The sequence below is a fragment of a genome, unplaced genomic scaffold (assembly GCF_019419815.1).
Source record: "Pyrus x bretschneideri cultivar Hongxiangsu unplaced genomic scaffold, Pyrus_bretschneideri_v1 Contig52, whole genome shotgun sequence".
Lineage (NCBI taxonomy): Eukaryota > Viridiplantae > Streptophyta > Magnoliopsida > Rosales > Rosaceae > Pyrus > Pyrus x bretschneideri.
This window is the reverse complement of record NW_025999790.1, coordinates 1,544,918-1,564,465: the sequence shown is the minus strand read 5'-3', so window position 1 is coordinate 1,564,465 and position 19,548 is coordinate 1,544,918. Positions and strand designations below refer to the sequence as shown.

The 19,548-nt window shown below is 36.5% G+C and overlaps 2 protein-coding genes and 1 pseudogene across 2 annotated transcripts; 2 read left to right on the top strand and 1 right to left on the bottom strand.

Annotated features, from left to right (window-relative positions):
• Positions 1 to 3,197: 3,197 nt before the first annotated feature.
• On the bottom strand, positions 3,198 to 5,339 carry LOC103945616 (annotated as a pseudogene).
• Positions 5,340 to 6,613: 1,274 nt separating this feature from the next.
• Positions 6,614 to 8,757, top strand: LOC103945534. Its single transcript, XM_009356115.3, has 2 exons — positions 6,614 to 6,847; positions 8,233 to 8,757. The coding sequence occupies exons 1-2, from the start codon at positions 6,704 to 6,706 to the stop codon at positions 8,353 to 8,355; spliced, it is 267 nt and encodes an 88-aa protein (XP_009354390.2). The 5' UTR covers positions 6,614 to 6,703; the 3' UTR covers positions 8,356 to 8,757.
• A 3,385-nt stretch (positions 8,758 to 12,142) lies between these two features.
• LOC103945533 (protein PNS1) lies at positions 12,143 to 16,015 on the top strand. The gene is made up of 5 exons (XM_009356114.3): positions 12,143 to 12,416; positions 12,538 to 12,957; positions 13,235 to 14,152; positions 14,768 to 15,001; positions 15,159 to 16,015. Exons 1-5 carry the CDS (start codon positions 12,399 to 12,401, stop codon positions 15,336 to 15,338), a joined length of 1,770 nt encoding a protein of 589 aa, XP_009354389.2. The 5' UTR covers positions 12,143 to 12,398; the 3' UTR covers positions 15,339 to 16,015.
• The last annotated feature ends 3,533 nt before the right edge of the window (positions 16,016 to 19,548 follow it).

Here is a 19,548-nt window from a genome sequence, read left to right as displayed (position 1 = left end):
AAACCTGGGGAATTGGAATTGGTAAAGATGTCAAGATAACACAAAAAGCCTACACCAAGGCAAACAACTAACTAGGTAGAAAATAATCCGAGCAGTGCAGGGAGGCACAAGGAGGAAAGACGCTGCAACAAATGCTAATACGTCGCCTCCTGCACAGCCATTACAAAATTAAGGTAAACCATCATTATTAAAGACATGAACCAACGAAGATAGATGTCGGTTGACATCGCACATCTCCAAAAATCTTGTCAACGCTAACAAGTTCGCAGACATATTGGCTGATCTTGGAATCCAATACCAGCAACAATCCTGAAAGGATTCCCCTAAGTGTTTGACTTTCATCAAAGTAGGATAGGCCTCCCTACTGCAATTCTCCAACGAATCCCTTAAGCATGAGATAAATTCGAGAGAGTCGGATTCCATAATAACCAACCTGTGGGCATAGGTAGAGCGTGTTTGGACAAAACTTTGAGCCTTTATTTTTGCGGGATATGAATAATAGCCGGCCCAAAATCATTTTTGCTTTTTCTATGAAGGGAATGACCTCAAGAATTTCAAGTCATTTGTAATTTTGTTTGACACCAAGCCAATAAAGCTCATCGGTTCGCAAGAATCAGGGAATGAATGTCTATTGTACGCAATTTTATCATTACTTTAAAGAGATTGTTTCCATGACTCGAATCTATGACATTTCAGTCACAAATGAGCAATTCTGATACGTCAAGGCTCGCCCTCATTTGTAAGCAATTTAATAAGTTAATTACGATATTTTAGCAGGAAGGGAAAACTTGAGGTTACTTACGTTCATCCAGATAGTGGAAGGTTTGAGGTCATAATACAGTCCTTCATCAACATATACACCTCTCGGATTTGAGCTTTCATTTTGGTTTGAGTTACTCACAACAAGTTTGATCCGGATTCATTGTAGCTTTTCATAGACTAAGTCCTTGAATCAGTTTACATCGATGCCTTTTTTATGTCAAATGTGTGATTTTCCATATGTATTTTATGATTTCATTAAGCTTTCAAGTTTGTATCGTCTTTTATAAATAGTGTTTCTCAGATCGATTTACTTGTAGTGTATATGTTAGTCTTGTTCAACATCATGGTTAAGTTGATATTAAAGATGTGTATATAAATTTGTTTATTTTTATTCACATGATGTTTGGCTTGGTTTTTAACAAAGAGATAGTAACTTTAGGAGTAAATTGTAGCAATGGTCCTTCAACTTTAATCAAATTGGAGCAATGGTCCCTCAACTAAAAATTCATTACCATTGGTCCCCCAACTCATCCAAAAATGTGTAGCTATGGTCATTTTCATCAACTTCGTCAAAATTTGTCAAAATGAGTTATGTTGGAAGGACCATTACTACAATTGGGGTCTCTCAACTCATCAAAACGTGTAGCTATGGTCCTTTACGTCAACTTCGTCAAAAATTTGTCAAAATGAGTTATGTTGGAATGACCATTACTCGAATTGGGTTAAGGTTGAGGAACCATTTCTCCAATTAGATTAAAGTTGAAGGACTAATGGCAATGGATTTTTAGTTGAAGAACTGTAACTGCACGTTTTGATAAGTTGAGGGACCAATGGTAATGGATTTTTGGTTGAGGGATCATTACTCCAATTGAGTTAAAGTTAAGGGATCATTGCTACAATTTACTCTTAACTTTAAAGTTGAAATTTGACGCATGCATGTTGCAGTCGACAAACTTATTGTTTCACTATCGACTATAGTTCTGGTGTACAAGTGAGGAAGATATAGCGTTAAGCTCTTGCCTAGATGAAAAACACAATCCTGGGGAAGATTTTGATGATGGTCACTGCAATCTTGGGGTGATTATGAAGTTGTTGCGATGTGTTTGAGGATATTTCGAGGCATAATTTGCCTTACGAAATGGCGGGTTTATGCAGCTGAGCCTAAATATAAAGTTGTTTGGACCTAAAATTATTGGGTTGGGCCGAGTATGGAATTGTTCTCGGCCCAGAAGCTCTGTTCGAGGATTTCTACAAACCAGCCAGTTCATGGTCCGTCTAACTAAAAGTCGACCAAGCCCTGTTTGGAAAAGAATATTCCAGATGAATAGGAAGTAGGTGGGCCCTATTGCGAAGCAGATGAATGAAGTGGTTAAGTCCTGATGCAGTAAGGATTCTCGGCCAGATAAGGAGTCCTAGTTCGAGTATGGTTAGGATTGATTTTTGCTGCTATAAATAAAGAAATGAGGGTGCAATTCAGGAACAAAAAAATTCAACACACAATTGCTCTGTGCAAACCTCTCAAACAACTTGAGATTTTTCGTTTTCTTTTTCCGCTGACACACCTTCAGTTTGGATAAACAGCATTGTGGAGGCAACCGGCGAACATCTTCAGTTGGGATAAACAGCAATGTTGTTGTAGAATCAATCGATCGATGAGCATCTTTAGTTTGGATAAACAACACTGCGTTGAGGCTAACTGGTTATCTATCCAAGTCTCGGTCAAGAAGGGTTTCCAGATCCTTATAGGCAGAGGTCATCTTATTAGGCTTCTCGGCGAAGTAAGGTGTTACGAGTTACGACATTCGGCACATTGAACGCCAAGTGATTTTATGATTGGATACTCACAAGTGAGTTTCAGAGTTCGCATTTTGATGGCCGAACTACATTTACCATCAAGACATACATTACCTTTGAGTACTTGTGTCCATATAGTCTGATGTCGATTCGACGTGCTTATACACTCACAAATATAATCACTGTGACCGAATCTAGCGGCGACGATTCGTGAACTTCGCAGAATTAGCAGCTTTGTCTTTAGGCTCGAGAATCCAAAGGTCGAGACTTGTTCATTCCTCGGCCGCAATCGCAAGATAAAAAAGTCAGCAGCGCGCTCAACGCAACATCAACAAATTTTACTTCTCGACTGAGCTTGGCTGACAAGTTGGCACACCCCGCATTCAACCGAATGACATAGTTAGCTTATTAGTTACTCGATCTGCACGCCACGTAGGTTTTGTAATTTTTAGAGTCAACAAAAGTATACGTGTACAAGTTACGTACTATTTTGCTTAACGGTGTCTTTGCAATTGCAAATAACAGTGTCGCACCTCTATTTCCAAGATAAGAAGAAATCATCACGTTCAGGTTTAGCATCTATCTCATGAATGAAAATTGGTGACAAGAAATATTTCTCATAATATTTCATCCTTTAAAGTTTATGCCCTTAATTCAACAGGCGGAGTATGCATGTCAACTGGGATCTTTATTTTGCCCAAGGAACCTGCAGGAACAAGCTTGAGATTCTCAAAGTTGCACATCTCAACCATGAATCCATCTGGATCGTTGAAGAAGAGTTGGTCTATTTTTGTTCCGTTTTCATCATCCTCTTCTGCTTTTTTTTATGTACTTTATATCAAGCTCCTTCAACTTCCGTTCTACGGCTTCAATGTCTTCGCACTGCAAGTAATTTAGTACTTATAGAGTAAAGAAAAGTTGCCACAAGAATGACCTCTATGTAAATGTAGAAAAACCGTGCTATTCATTGTTCTAAAAATCTCCTCCTAGGCGCTAGGCGGTTGGCTACTGCCCCGATTAATGCCCAGACGTTTCAAAATTAAAAAATGGCGCCTAAACCTGCTAAGGCACCTATCTATATCGCCTAGGCATACGCCTAGCCTATCCAAACCAGCCTAGGTTGCGACTTATTTAAATAGAAAATAGATAACTTTCATTTTGCATTTTATTTTTTTCAATAAATTATAAGAGACTTGGTGAATACTTAAATGAATGTTTTCATTATGTTCCAATACTTCATAACATATTTGTCATTCTATTTTGTGATTTATTATATATATTAAGTATAAACATATATTTATTTACATGAAACATAATCGATTTACTTAAATCCCCTAAGCACTCGCCTAGGCCCCGCCTAGCCGTCTAGGCGTTATGGCCCAACCCACTGTCCGACTAGCAACTAGTGTCTTTTAAAAGCTTTACGTGTACTAAATTACAAATTCTAATCGTATTGATCACATTATATATTAACGAAGAAAACTTAAACAAAATAGTTATATATAGATGCCAGTCCATTAAACCACGAGGACGCGTATGGCAAATGATGGATGACGCACTCACGTATTGTAGGCGTATTATATTTGCATGTACTTTTAAAAATGTTTTATTTTATGTACACTTCTTAATAATTCGTAAAAGCATAATTTTTATAGGAAATTTTAACGAAAATTTTCGGTATTGTTCACTTTAACGGAAAACCACATTTTTATACTAAAAAATCAATCTTGGTACTATTTATTTTACCCTTTATTTTGTCATTACCGTTAAAACTCAAAGTTTTGAATCCCTTGGCTAAAAAAAAAAAAAGAAAGGTTTTGGATCCCCTTTCATTTATTTTTTTTTTTTTACAACTCCAACATATTGTACACGTACTTACACACTTTTCACGTTTAATGGACGTAGAAAAAACATTTTCTCTACATACAAAATTGACTTTTTTTTATACGTCATTATTAAAGAAATAGAAATAAATAAATACTTAAAATAATTATTTTTAAAAAGTTATAAAATGGCCGAATTTTTCAAAATAGTATTCTAGCAAAACGATCGAATAATTTTTCACGTATTATACTCGTTCGGTATTATTTTAGAGTATGTTCCGTCTTTTACTAACCATCGTCATCTCAAAGATGACTAAATTGACTATTGGTCAAATGATAATGTTAGAGAGACTAAATATACAGATTAAATTTTTGTAAACTAAATGATATAAAAGTTGATGATTAGATCATTAAGTGTTGGTTAACGTGCTTATTTCTTATTGGTGACACATCATTTAGTTTACAAATTTAGTCTCCAAATTTAGTTTACCTAGCATTACTCTTAGTCAAAACTAAATTCATCTAAGTTTTTTTTTTCAATAGTTGAATGACTTAAATTAATTTCATTTGGAACCTGGAAGGAGATATTAACCGTCTATGGCATCCAAGTGATCTGGATTATGTGGAAGCCTCTCCTCATCCTCAGACTGCACCAAGTGAATCCCAACTCCATAATTAAACAACCAAGCCCCATCAAAATCAAAAGCTGGCGGCCTCTCAATCTTCACAAAACCTAACACTTTGGTGTAGAAATCCACCGACTCCTCCACATTTCTGCACAGCCTGGACATGTGGTTCAACGCCATTAGGGGAAGTGAGGCGTCTTCTTCCTTCTGCACATCTTTTTCCTTGCTGTGTTGCTGTTGTTCCTCATGGTTGCTTTTGCTTTTCTGATCATTCCTTCTCTCGCTGGGTTTTTCCAGCTTCCTCTGCATCGACAGTTTCTCTTAATTTTACTTTCTTTGCTTTGCCTTAGCCAGCGGGGTTTGGGGTTTGAGGTTTAGGGTTTAGGGTTTAGAGTTTAGCAGCGTTTTCTATTTAGAAATCTGTGAACCAATATTGACACGTGGAGTAAGCTGCATGGGAAGTGAATTACGTGTGCATAGTCTGCAGAAGACCCCTGGGTTATGGATTGGTGGTGACGAGGTTACTTTGGAGAGATTTTTCAGTGTAATCGTTACACGACGTGTCAATAAATGGTGAGATACGTGTGTTAAAAAGTTAATAATTTAAAAAGTAAAATTTTTCACCACTTCTATAAAAACACGTGATATATCATCTGTATTCCTATCACAATAAAAAATTCCCCGTTACTTTGAATTGAAAAGTCCAAATGCTTTATTTGCTGGGACAATCCTAGCTAGCAAAGTATCGATGATCGTTTACTCGGAACCTCTTGGAGGTAGTTCAAGTTGTGAAGGAGAGCCGACTATTGAGTTAGGGTCAAGATACGACGATATTGATTTTTACAAAAGTAACTTCCTACTCAATTCTTCAACTCATACAATTGAGAATCAACTTTCGTTTTCTAAAATGTCAAATTATGAATTAGAATTATCCTAAAGAAGGTTTTGGGTAAACCGCACAATAGGTTAACCATAATTTTTTCGTATCAAACTTATTATTTGCGACAATTGAACTTATACAAGATCTTCAACATACGAGTTAAGAAGTGTATCATTAATGATAAGTAACATTTCTTTTTCAGGAAAGAAATTTTTGCAATCCAAAGATTAAAGAAATAATTGTTTACTTGGATGATTTTATTTTTTTTTTTGGGGAAAAATGAGGGACAATTAGTGGCAAGCCACGGTTATCCATCCCTTCCAAGAGCCGAGAAGATTCACAAAGACATTTTAGTTTCTCCCTAACCACAAATCTAGCTTCCACACCAGCAGTGGGTTTTGAAGTTTACTTGGACTATTAGATAACTACCAACTAGGAGCACAAAATTGTCATTTAATTTGTATTTTACTTCATATATAAGTGAAATGTCTTAGACTCGAATCTCGTTGATGACGAGTATTATGCTTTTATACTAATTTATTTTCTCATCCTCAGTGCAACATTTCATTATATAAAAAACGAAATTAAAGGATAAAATTGAAAAAAGCTTAAACTAGGTTGGCAAAATGTAATTTAGATATATCGATAACAGGGTATATCTGGGAATATGATAATTTATTGGGGTTGCTGGGTTAATTGAGTATATCATTGGGAGCGGAGAGAATTACCCTAAACCTAAAACCCTGAACAAAACCCTAGTCCCAAAAGAACAGAGAAGGCTGAAGCGCTGAATGGAGAAGTGAGAAGTCGGAAGAGAGATGACGCAGAAAGGGAAGCTGTTCAAAGGGCAGCAGAAGAGGAAGACAATTCCTCCCAACCGCCATGGAAAAATGACTCAAATTCGCAAAGGCAAGCGAGTAATTAAGCCTGCGAAGGTCACCGGTGACATGGATTCCGATCGGGTTTGTTTCTTCCCTTCTCTCTCTCTCTCTCTCTCTCTCTCTCTCTCTCTCATGCTTTTGTATTATTTGATTTGATTGGTTATGATTAATTTCAGTCCAGAATTGTCAATTTCTGTGCTAATTTCACAGAATTGTAAATTGAGAGCTTTTATGTTCTGTTTAATTGGTTTTTGACTAATTTGAATTCCATTAATTTGTTCTTTATTTTTTAAAGAATTTTATGGTAGTAATTATGCAGTAAAGTTGATTGAATTAAGAGTATTTAGTTGGGGCATTTGATTGGGGAGTTGCTCTAAGTGAAATTCTTTCTCTGAGGATAGAAGGTTATGTCTTTCATTCGGTTCATATATCAGGAAAAATCAAATCCTCTTCCACTGATATTTCCATAGGATTTTGTTTGGGATTTGCTTCAAAAGCACTTTTGGTTGCGTTTGGAAGAAAAATTTGAACTTTGAAGTGCTTCTGGTTCATAGAAGCGCTTTATGGAGAAGCACCTCCCAGATGCTTATTCTGGGAGCACTTCTAGCAGAAGTGCTTTCTTTCTATAGAAGAAACCCCAAACAGGCCTTTGGCCCCCTTGCTTGCTCTGTTTCATTTCCTTCTTATTTTTGGGTAAGTTTATGTTTCACCAATGTACGGAATAGCTTTGAAAACACAACTTTATTCTACAATGCTACTATGGATTTCTTGTCGAACGTGTGAAGTAAATAGGAAGAGGTCTTCTGTGTTTTTGTTTTCCTCAACTACAATTGTCTGCTTTTTGCTAGATCACATGTTTATAAACTGTCATTATTCATGATGCAGCCCGCAAATCTTAAATGATTCTGACTGTAGCTAATCGATATATTCTGTAGCAACCTTGGTGCTATTTTGGGGTTTCTTTTAATGTGTATTGTGTAACATAGTTTCTTAAGTTAGTAGTATTTGTGCATTACCCTTTTTTTTGTTTTCCATTTATTCTCATAGTTAACGAGTACCGGAAAATTTGTATATGTCATCTGAGGTTCGTGGAGATGAGGTTTGTGAAAATTTGTATATGTCATAGTGTGGGAAGTTGATAGTTCCCGTCACCTTGTTAGATCCCTGTTAGTACAAAAAATAAACCTTTGAAGTAAATAACTTCTATTCAACTTCACTAATCTAAATAGTTCTTTCATCGTAACACTTTATTGGATGTGCTCCTAGATTCCGTCATCAGCATTCATCCGTTTTTGGATTTATAGGATTCGGAAACCTATATTATTCTCCGGATTCCTTTCTATTAGGTGGTAATTCAGTAATTTCATTATATGGATATCGGTTGCTATTTCCTTGTTGCCAGTTGCTTTACATCCCTTCTTGCTTCTAGCTTCTTACCTTGTTACTTTCTTATTTGATGAATTCAGGAGATAACAAAGTTCATAAACCACTGCAATGAGGTGAAGGCGGCAACCGCTGCAAACAAGGAAGGTGGCCAGTTAAGTATAGTCAAAACACCTCAGGACGCCGGTAACAATGCGAAGCAATAGTAGTTGCCAAAGCTTGTGAAACTATGGAAGCGGAGAGTGATAGGTTGTCTGGAAACACTTGAAACAAACCCTCGTTGAAAATTTTGTGGTGTTATGTTGTGCTCTCGTTATTTAGTTTGTAGCATTTGATTAGGTCTTAAAGTTTCGGAATGTGACCTGTTACTTGTTTGTATCAATTCCAATACAGCTTATTCTGTTTCATCTAATTTAGCCTTGTTAAGGACCCCTCGTTTGAATCTTTTGATACCTGAAATTGAGAAGCTAACATTAACAATGCTATGTTGGTTAGATCAACGCGTCCGATTTCAAATTTCCTATTGTGTAGACTGCTTTGAGGGAAACATGGTATCTAATGGGATCTAAATAATTGTAAGTTAATATTGCAGATCTGTGTTTAGTCAATTTGGGTAGAACAGGGTAGTTTACTCTCTACGCCTAAGTTCAAAATTTTCCTCTCTAAAATTTGAACAAATTCAATATAACTTTTTACAAACTGGATGGGTGAAGTGGAAGAGTGCATTGGATATATTATGCGATCGTTGTGTGCCTCTAAAGTTCAAGGAAATTTTTACAGAATAGCAATAATATTAGCAATGCCTTACGGCACAGAATGTTTAGGGGTCAAAAATTAACATGTGCAAAAATTGAGTGTAATGGAGATGAGAATGTTTCGTTGGATGTGCGGGCACTTGAGAAATGATAGGATGAAGAATAAGCATATCCAAGGTAAAGCAGGAGTGCCCGCAATTGAAGTTAGGATGAGAGAAAATTGATTAAGGTGATTTAGACATATGAACTGAAGACTTACAGATACTCCGGTTAGAATATGTGACTACGAGATGGAGGTTTAGGGTAAAAGGAGTAGAGGAAGATCTAGGAAAATTCGGAAAGAGACTTTAAGAAAATATATGGAGTAATTAGAGCCAACGCAAGATAAGGTGCAAAACTGGGCGAAGTAATATTCTAAAATTCATACAACAGACCCTACTTAGTTCAATATAAAGCTTGATTTTTGTTGTTATTATGTAATAATTCTATCAGTATTTTAAAAAGGCCTATTTGTCGAAATTCCCCCTAAACTTTAATTTTATCAATTACCCCCTAAACTTTTATTTATGACCAAATTCCATCTTCTGGTAAGTCTCACACATTTCATCCATGGTTCCGTTAGTTTGAAGGTCAAAATCATCATTTGGATCATTTTTGTTTCCTTTTTGAATTGGCATCTGGGGTACGACCAAAAAGAAGGGATTAGCATCTGGGACTTGCGAGAGGTTATGGTTGGGTTTCGAAAACAGTCAGGGGGGAGAGAGAGAAAGAGAGGGCAACAATGAGCTATTGGTGTGGCGGTAGGTGGGTTCCCATGGAGAAGGGGAAGGGGGATCACGGCTTGAATCGGGAATTTGGGACCTGCTGTTGAAGATTATGGATTGTGTGGGTTGTGGCGAGGTGGTACTGGGGTTGAATTTGAGGGAAGGGGCAGGGGATGAATTTCATCTGGGATTAGGGGTGACTGGTGGTTTGGGGTTTGGGGTGGGTGGGAAGGGTTACAATCGGGTAGAAGAGAGAAAGTGCGAGAGAGATGTTCTTTATTTTTATTTTTTTTATAATTAATTTATTTCTATTTTTAATATGAATTATGGATAAATGGTGAGAAATTTAAGCGGAAGGGGGAATTTAACCATAAACAAAAATTTAGGAAAGGAATTGATAGAAATAAAGTTCAAGAAGTAAATTGACGGTCGGTTACAAATTTGAGACGGATTTTGACCGATACCTCTTTTAAAAAAACTAAATAGGAGACATAAGAGAAATTTGAGGTGTCTCTGAGTCATCCATGTCATTTTCTACAATTGACGCCACAATGACAGTGACGCAGACAGATAAGAGAAATTGAGGTGTATATGAGTCATCCAATCTAATGGCCCAGGCCCACTAACATTAACCACGTTTGCATTTTCACAGCCAGAGTAGACAGGGCCCACATGTGGTCTGTCACATCCACGTGGAGTTTCTGGTCCAAGTAGTTCTCGGATTCCACTTTGACTATCTCAATTTTTAGTCGTCCTGGTCAAACCAAGCATGCAGTAACTCATTATGATTTGAACATGCTCATAAAGTACTATTCGTTCAAAAATAAAGAGAATTTTAATGAAAATCTTTCAATTTATTTTAATAAAAAATTATTTTTTATTTTAAAAAATCATTTTAACAAAAAATCACATTTTTATTTTAAAAAATCAATCATAATACTATTTATTTTACGCTTTATTTTATTATTTTTGTTAAAATTCAAAATTTTAAAGTATTTTTTATTAATTTTTCTAAAAATAAATAGCTTTTATTATTTTCAAATAATAAAGAATTTTGTAGGTCCGAATAAAAGTGTTTACTATGGATGTGAACGTTTTAAATAACAATATAGGCTCAAACCAGTTTTATGCTAGTTTTATGTATAAAAGCCATCATTACGTGACACAAAATCAACCGTTGTGAGTTGATAGATTACAATCACGAGTAGCAAACACAAACGTTACTAACCTTAGTTGTTGTCTAAAGAAAATAACTTAATAATAATAAGGAATTACTAACATCAGTAATATTTCGGTTTCTTTTGTTTTTAAATGTTGAAAACTACCATATAAAATCATCTTGACATAATTTAATTTGGGGACTGAATATATTTTGTTTGCTTCTTGTTTGTTCCCAATCTCCATTGGTAAACGTAAGCAATTTATGGATGTCAAATAACGTAACGTTTCTCAAAACTGACATAAATGTAGTAATAGTGAGAAGTTTGAAAATTGTAACAATGAAGCAAATATGGAAAACCAAATGAGTCACGTACCACACATGAGACTAAATCAAGGGTAAGATACGAAAATTTAAATGAAAAAATTATAGTAATAATCTTTCAACTTTAACCTAATTAGAGAAATGATCATTAAACTTGAACTCCATTGAAACAATAATCCTTAACTTTTATTTGAAAAATTAAACGAACAATGATTATGAATTTTTAATTGAAAGAATTTACCTTAATTGAATTAAAATTAAAGAAAACTAATAAAAATGACTTGAAAACTTTGAGTTTTAATGATAAGGACAAAATAAAAGGTAAAGTATATAGTACTAGGATTAACTTTTTAGTATAAAAATATAATTTTTTATTAAAATATATAATACCGAAATTTTTTTGTTAAAATTCCCTAAACGTAATCAACCATTACAATTCTCAAAAGTAACAGAAATGTAGCAACAGACTAACAGTTTGACGTGTCATTGCTTGCACGGCTTGGAATTTCGTGTAACAAAATACACAAAAGTATACATAAAAAGGACGATGAGGTGGGGTTTCGTTTCCTTTTTGCATACGTCTCTCTCTCCTTTCCCACACAAAAGTCAAAACTTCTTATGCAACCGTTACTCATTTCCATTATTTAATCTCATCCGTCCAATAATTCCTCATCCGCAAAACATTTCTTAAAATCATTTACGAGGATAGAATAAATTCGAAGCACAAATTAATACATCATGTATTATAAATAAAAACATAATTTATATATTTTACTCTATGCTTTTACTTCAAGTTTCTCTTTAAAAATACCTCAATAAGTAGTGTATCGCCTTGAATTTGATTCACCAAAGAATCTATTTACTACGATGTGTTTCAGATACATTAAAAAGTTTTCTTCTATAAACAAAATAAATTATTTTATCAAACATGACGCACGATGAACTGACATGTACCACAAAGTTCCTCTCCAATTGGTCATTGGCACACGCGCCTCAGAAACTCTGAGGTAATTAAGTTTGTGAAATAAAAGCTGAAAGAGAGAGAGAGAAGGAGCCGATAAACATCAGCATCCACCAGCACCGCCATGGATACATAGATAGATGGATTGTCGAGAGATAAATACACAAACACGTACAAAACACACCTAACAAAACACCAAACATATATTCCCGACAACAGCATCACTACCACCGCCGCGGCGGACTTCGACATCAGCTGCCACCCGCGCCACGTCACCACCGTCGACATGGGTGCCGCAGAGCCTGTAACACAACCCATCTTTCTTATTTCTCATTCCTTATTTTTTTTATTTTTCTCTTTGCTGTTAATTTGCTCTGTTCATTTTAATTAATGTCAAAAGGTCTGAGCTTTGCCATGGCGTGCAGGTGGAGGCGAGAGAAAGAGAGGAGCTTGAGGAGAGAGAGGAAATTGGAAGGAAGCAGGAGGAGGAGGAGGTGAGAGATGTTGAGAGAGGGGAGGTGGGTTTTGAAGAACAGGCGGTGGGAGCTCAGAGAAATATTGATATTAATCATGGAAATAATAATATTAATCAGAACGAGAGAGAAGGAGATGTTCACGTGTCAATGCTGCAGAGGCTGAATCCAACAAACCCTTTGAGAATTGTAATAAATAGCAAAACCAGAACTGCAACTCCGCCGCCGCCGCCGTCTCGGATCTCTAATATCAGAGGCGGTGGCGGCGGTGGTGGCGGTGCTACTGCTACTGCTACTCCTTCTCCTTCTCAGTTCTCCTCTCGCACTAACAGTCCCCAGCATTCTCAGCCTCGTTCTACACCAACCCCACAAGTAAGTTTTCTTTTTCTTCTCTTTTTTTTTTCTTTCCCATTAAAACAAAAATAAAAGTTTTTAAGTGATGTTTAAGAAAGATTAAACAAAGATATCTCATTTTTGTTGTTGGAAGTTTGAACCATATTAATTTTTTTTCTCTAGATATCTTATCTTTAATCATTTTGGAAAGGAAATGATACAAGCTATTTATCTGGTAGAGCATGGATTTTCTGGGGAGAATTTTTGAATTAGCAATCTGATATTTTGATGGGTTTTCCCTCAATTTTTTGGTCAGCCGCCATCCATCGCAACACTGAATTCCAGAAAATACACCAACAAGATATGTTTGTTCCTGTTTCTTTTTCACACGGTTGCCGCCTTTGGGCTAGTCGGTTTTCTTGTATTCCGGGGAGTTCAGGGGCTGATAGAATCATCAGACAACAAGGTTAAAAGAGCCGAGAAACGAGTGTTGAAGTTTTTTCTACCACAAGTCGAAGCTGCATCTTTTTTAAGCATTACTCTTGCATTTGCATGGCAAAAGGCAGTGAGGCTATGGCCGAAGTTTTTTGTTCATTTCATACTATGGACCACTTTTCTCATGTCTCTATCTGCCGGAATTCTGCTAATTTGCTTCCAAAAGCCTCCCACCAATGGCGTTGGAGTCTGTTTTATTGCCTTTGCAATAGGCAACGGCTTATATGCTTGTTGGATCACACAGCGGATCGGATTTTGTAGCAAGATATTGATCAAATCGCTCGAACCAGTATCAAAGTTCCCCGATTTGAATCAACCCACTTATTGGATGCTTGGGGTCGGATTTCTGTGGATGTCCCTGTGGATTCTAGCTGTGATTGGAGCCCTGAATTTCTACTTTCCTCCATTGATCATAATTTTATTGGGCTTGAGCTTAGCTTGGACAACTGAAGTAATGAGAAACGTTGCAAATATAACCGTCAGTAGGGTAATTTCTCTGTATTATCTCAGAGGAATGCAATCTAATACTCAGTTTTGCTTCCAAAGAGCCTTGAGTAAAAATCTTGGAAGCGCATGTTTTGGATCTCTCTTTGTTCCTGCAATTGAAGCCCTGAGAATTGTTGCTCGGGGTTTAAATTTACTCGAGGGAGAAGATGAGTTCATGTTTTCTTGTGCACATTGCTGTCTCAGAGTCATGGAGGGCATCTTCCGCTATGGCAACGGCTGGGCCTTCGTACAGGTACGTTTATAAACCATTTTCTATTGACCTTTGTGATTCCATTTGCATATCATACAAAATACAAGTTACAGAACAAAGAACTATAACTTTCGTTCCAGCTTCTTTCTCAACAAGAAAAGCATTATTTTGCACAGCAAAGTATACTAATTTCGGCAGCTGATCAATATTTCAATAACACAATATGACTGTACTGCTGTTTGTATATCGTGTTTGAATAATTCGGATAACAAATTATGGTGACAGCTAAGCTAACTTTGTCTGCTACTTGTGTCGATGAAATCATCTCGAAATGAGTTATTTCCAAAAGGTCCTCCTTGCTATGAGAAAAATATAAATTTGAAGTCGTTCGTGAATGTCAAGTAAGATCATGATTGGCTATCTAGTTTTCTGAAAGATTGTTTTGGTTTATCTAGGAAATCTTTCTCAAGTTGGTTATTAAGTTACTATATCTTGTGATCTCCCCATATTTTTGAATTACTTACGCTGCAGTCACTATCCAAATCCTAATTTTCAATTGCAAGTCTCTAAATTGTATATGAACTCCATCCGTGGTCACTGTTTAAACACTAAATTATAAGTTAAACTTAATTATTTTAATTAAACCAATTGCTACAGATAGCAGCCTATGGGAAGGGCTTCGTGAGGGCGTCACAAGACACTTGGGAGCTCTTTGAACAGCAAGAAATGGAACAAATTGTTGATTCCGACATTACGAGCTCAATCTGCTTCCTCACGGGCGTCTGCAGTGGCTCTATCTGTGTCATAGTTGTGGCGGCTTGGACCGCTAGAGTGCACCAAAGTTTCACAGCCACCATTTCCCTCCTTACATTCTTCATTGGATACCTTATGGTTGGTGGCCCCCTTTTGACCAGTTTCTTTTCACTCTATATTCATTTGATGCATATGAACCATGTGATCAACTTGTTAGTTCTTTAATCTTTGTTGCTTTAGTTAATCAAATACCATATTAACCTAACCAATATCTATTAATTTTATGCTTGTTCAGACGAGGATAGCCATGGCACTACCACATGCTTGTGTTGGTAGTTACTTAGTTTGCTACGCAGAGAATCCAGACAACAGATTGTTCGACAACACAATCAAGGATCGCCTCGCTTTGATGAATTCCGGTCGAGATGCAGCCGTTCCCACACCTCGAGTCCCCCGCCGGTTTGCAGCAAGGTAAAGCATGGTTAGTCACTCTGTCATTAACTCCTCAAGTCCCCTCACTCCTTGTCGGAGTGCAGCACCGGCCACCATACACTCTCTCGCGTATAAGTGTGGAGGATAGTACTCCCCCAACATAATTAGAGCCCCGATTTCTCCAATGGTACGACACTATGAGGGCATCGGATACAGTTCGGATGAAGTTTTACGTGTGAGTTATATAGAACCTTCCTCTTGAAACATGTACGCGAGGTCTGTCACGTAACAATGAGGCCTCCGTACATACGAATAGAGGAACACTTCATATAACTAGCTCATACATTTATTTTCCGGAAACTCGGACTCGAGGAATCGGCCAAATGAGCTCAAGTTACAAATTTCCTGCAACTGCTACAAGAGTGATATAGTGGCGGTGGCAACGGCGGTGGTGGTGACGATGAAGATAATTTTGAACGAGAGAGTTGAACCATTATTGGAAGTACTGTTGGAAGGAACATGGAGAGCCCACTTACTGAGATTCCATTAAACAAGGGGCTAAAAGAAAAATGTCTCTTCGTGCTGTCCATTTTGTATGGTATATACTTTTGGCATGTAACATGTGTTGCTGAATATGCTTCACCCACCACTATTTTTTTCTGTAATTATTCATTATTTAATTCTCTGCAATCTACTTAATTTTTGAAGATATTTTCTCGAGTTTCTCATCTTTTATGGTAAAAAAATACTAAATCTTAGGGTTTATCTTTATTAAACTAATGCACATACTGCCCTAGGTTGGTTGGATCCTATAAAAGGATGGTGCTACTCACACTTTTTTTACTTTTTATACATTTTTTAATTTTTGATCTCGGATTTAATGAATTAAAAAAAATCAAAAGACAGAACTGAACAGAATTTGTAGAAAGTAAAAAGAGGTGTGAATGGTATATCCTCAAAGAGATCGAGATGTGTGAACGGTACCTTCTTAAAGAAATCCTCTTTAGGGTTTTCTTCAAGAATTTATCTAACTTTTTGATCCTATAGTATTTTTATCAATTTCTTATTTCTTTTCCATGCTTGCATGAGAGGAAATTTTTTAGTATGATAAAAATACGATTTGGTACATTAAATGTTATAATACCTAAAGAAGAATCTCTCTCACATGAGAATCGAGCCGATGAACTACCCAAAGAAGTAGCCCTTGTTTATTAAACAATTAGTAAATCACCCTCTGTCCAACAAACGGTTTTGCAAATTTAAGACAAAAGTATGGTCATTTTTGTATTAAGTTTGATAATATTTTTGAAGAAGTTATACCTTTGATTACTTTTGAAATGTATGGTTGGTTAAGCATCGGCTGAGAATCTTCTCTCCATTGTGTTTCGATTTCAAACAAACGAAAACAAGTGATTGAAGTATGCGTAAACATGTGGCTTTAACCAAAAAGAGAGCAAACATCAAATGATTGGATCTTATAAAAAAAACATGATAGTTTCCTTCCCTTTGTTTCTCACTTGTGCTTTCATTAGAGGAAACTTTACTTTTTTGAGAAAGAACCAATTAAAACACTCACTATTGCCTTGTTATGGTGGCAAGCACTCAAGGGAGAGCACCAAAACCATGATTGAATTGGATAGTGCTATTCAATATTCACACATTTATTTTTATCTTCCATACATCTTTGTTAATATGGTGCCACATGAATTATGAAATCAGCCCCCAACGTTCGTCTCCTTCACCGCCTCTCCCATTCGAACGACTTCAGCCCCCCCTTGACCCAACTTTGATCCACAACGCACACCCACCCACCCCAAACCAACACACACTCCCCTTTGCCTCTTCGATCCAACGCCAAGGCATAAAATGCGCTAAATCATGTGCCACGTCATTACGCTAACATAAAACTTGACATAAACTTAAACATCGTCGAAAATTTGCTCATATTGTTCCATAGTCTAGTAAGACAAGAAGTAGATGATAAGAATAAGAGATTATATTCCATGACAATCCCTCCTTTGTTTGCTTGTAGGGTAGGGTAAGGGTAGGTGCCATCCATCTAACCTTTGCTCTTTATATTTTTATTTCAATCATAAAAGTAAGGGTACTGTTCATTTTTAACGAAAAACCACATTTATACATTTTTCTGGTATTATTCATTGTACCTTTAAAAAATGTTTTTCATTAAAAATGAAGTTTTTTTAGACTTTTCGTTAGTTTTTTTTAAAAGTAAAGGGTTTGATTAGGAATAAAAAAAACTTAATATATAACACGTGTGACATTATACTATTAGAAGGATTTATACCATAAAATGTAGTGATCACACTCACCCACCTATTTCAAAATTATCCATATCCTTCCTTCATGAAAGTATTTTGCTTTTTGCTACGTAAATGAGCAGGTCTTGCTAGCATTCTTCTTGTTTGTTTAGAGCTGCATCCTAATTCCATTGCCTCGACTTGAGGCCTAAAAAAGAGTAATGCTAGCGATACTAAAATTTTAAACTAAATTGGTAAACTAAATGATGTGTTATTAATAGAAAATAAACATGTTAATGAACACTTAAGTAATAATCTAATTATCAACAGCCACGTCATTTAATTTATAAAATTTAATCTTTCTAACATTATCTTTAAAAAAAATTGTCCGGTTGAAGAATATGACAGCTACCAACGTTGGCATAATGCGCACTTCTTAATCATATATTAATTAGCGCTCAGACTATTCCCAGCATGCCAACAATAATAACTATATTAAATTTAATATTAATGTGGCATTGGTACTGTACAGATGGAGAGAGAATCCGACGTGACAATCAGTAGAAATCTTTCAATCACATCCGTTAATTGTATATTATACGGCCAGTTGTAGTCAGGTACGCGTGAGGATCCTCATTCGTGCGGATGTACTTCAAAAACAGAAAGTTTTGCTTAGTCCTCTAAACACCCTAGTTTAAATTTCGAAATTCGTGGCTTGAATCAATTAAACTAAAATAGTTTAATGATAACACTCATCCTCAAGTCCAGTGCATAAATATCATCATTGCCCAACTTTGTTGAGTAAGCTATGACAAACTCCACTAGTCCTCAATAAGTAGGGGTGGGGCACGGTCCAATTCAGCCCGGTTCCGCCCTTGAATCGGAACTAGAAAATATCAACAGTTAAGTTTAATGTGATTCCACTTAAATTTATTAATAAATCTGTCCGGTTCAGTTTACGCAAATTTCGTTCGATTTATGCCGGTTTAAGGTTCGAACCAAAACTATATACATATATATTTTATTTTAATCTTCTACTTCCAATACCTACACACATTTCAACCAAAAATTCAAACAAATTTGAGTTCCCACTGTTAGATCTTCAAGATTTGTGACTGGAAGATGGAAAGTTTACATACAAATATAATCAAAATATAGCAAGCTTCGAATCAAAATATACTACGCTAAAACATGCTGGGAACTGAATACTTCACTCTTCCTATGAGGAGGTAATGAGCGTTCTCACCAACTAAAAGCCCGAAATCAACGAAACCAAAGGCCTGAAATTGCAAAAATATCCTCCGAAGAAACCATTCCAGGTCGACCCACTTCACACTTATCAAATCCAAAATCAAACCTGAGAGATTACCCAACAAATCAGAGAAAAGCAATGGGAAACAAGCAGCCAACTACCGACAGAACTGACATAGACAAGGAGGTAGTGCGAGCACCTAAGCCAAAACTCTACATACCTCCCGACATATATGTGACAACTCGTGTTTATGATCAGTAGCTGCAGCCATTGATTGATGTTGGAGTGAGGGAGAAAGGAGAGGACCCGAGCACATGGGAGATCTGAGACAAAGCTAAGAGCCTAAAAGCAAAACAACCACCTAAGAGGGGGAGAGAAAGAGAAGTGAGTGGGCGAGAAGACGAGATAGGGTAGAGAATAAGGGTGGGTTGCCACCATCCCCTAAACCAAAGGCAGGGGCCAGCCAGTAGGGGGTCGCTTCTTGTATTTTTCTCATAGGGCGAGAGTTATGTCCTCTCACAACGTTTACTTCCTGACGGTAGTTTAATAACAAAAGAAAAAGGTAGACAGAAAGAAAGAAACCAATAGTCCTACATGAAGGAAGTACAATAGCTATATCATTATATCCAAAATTAACAGCCAAGAGAAGTTAACCTCAACTTACATCGGTGCCAAGGCTGACTTTTCACACTACAACACATGTTTTCTGCACTGTTCCCTCTTTCCAGAAACAAACTAGATAT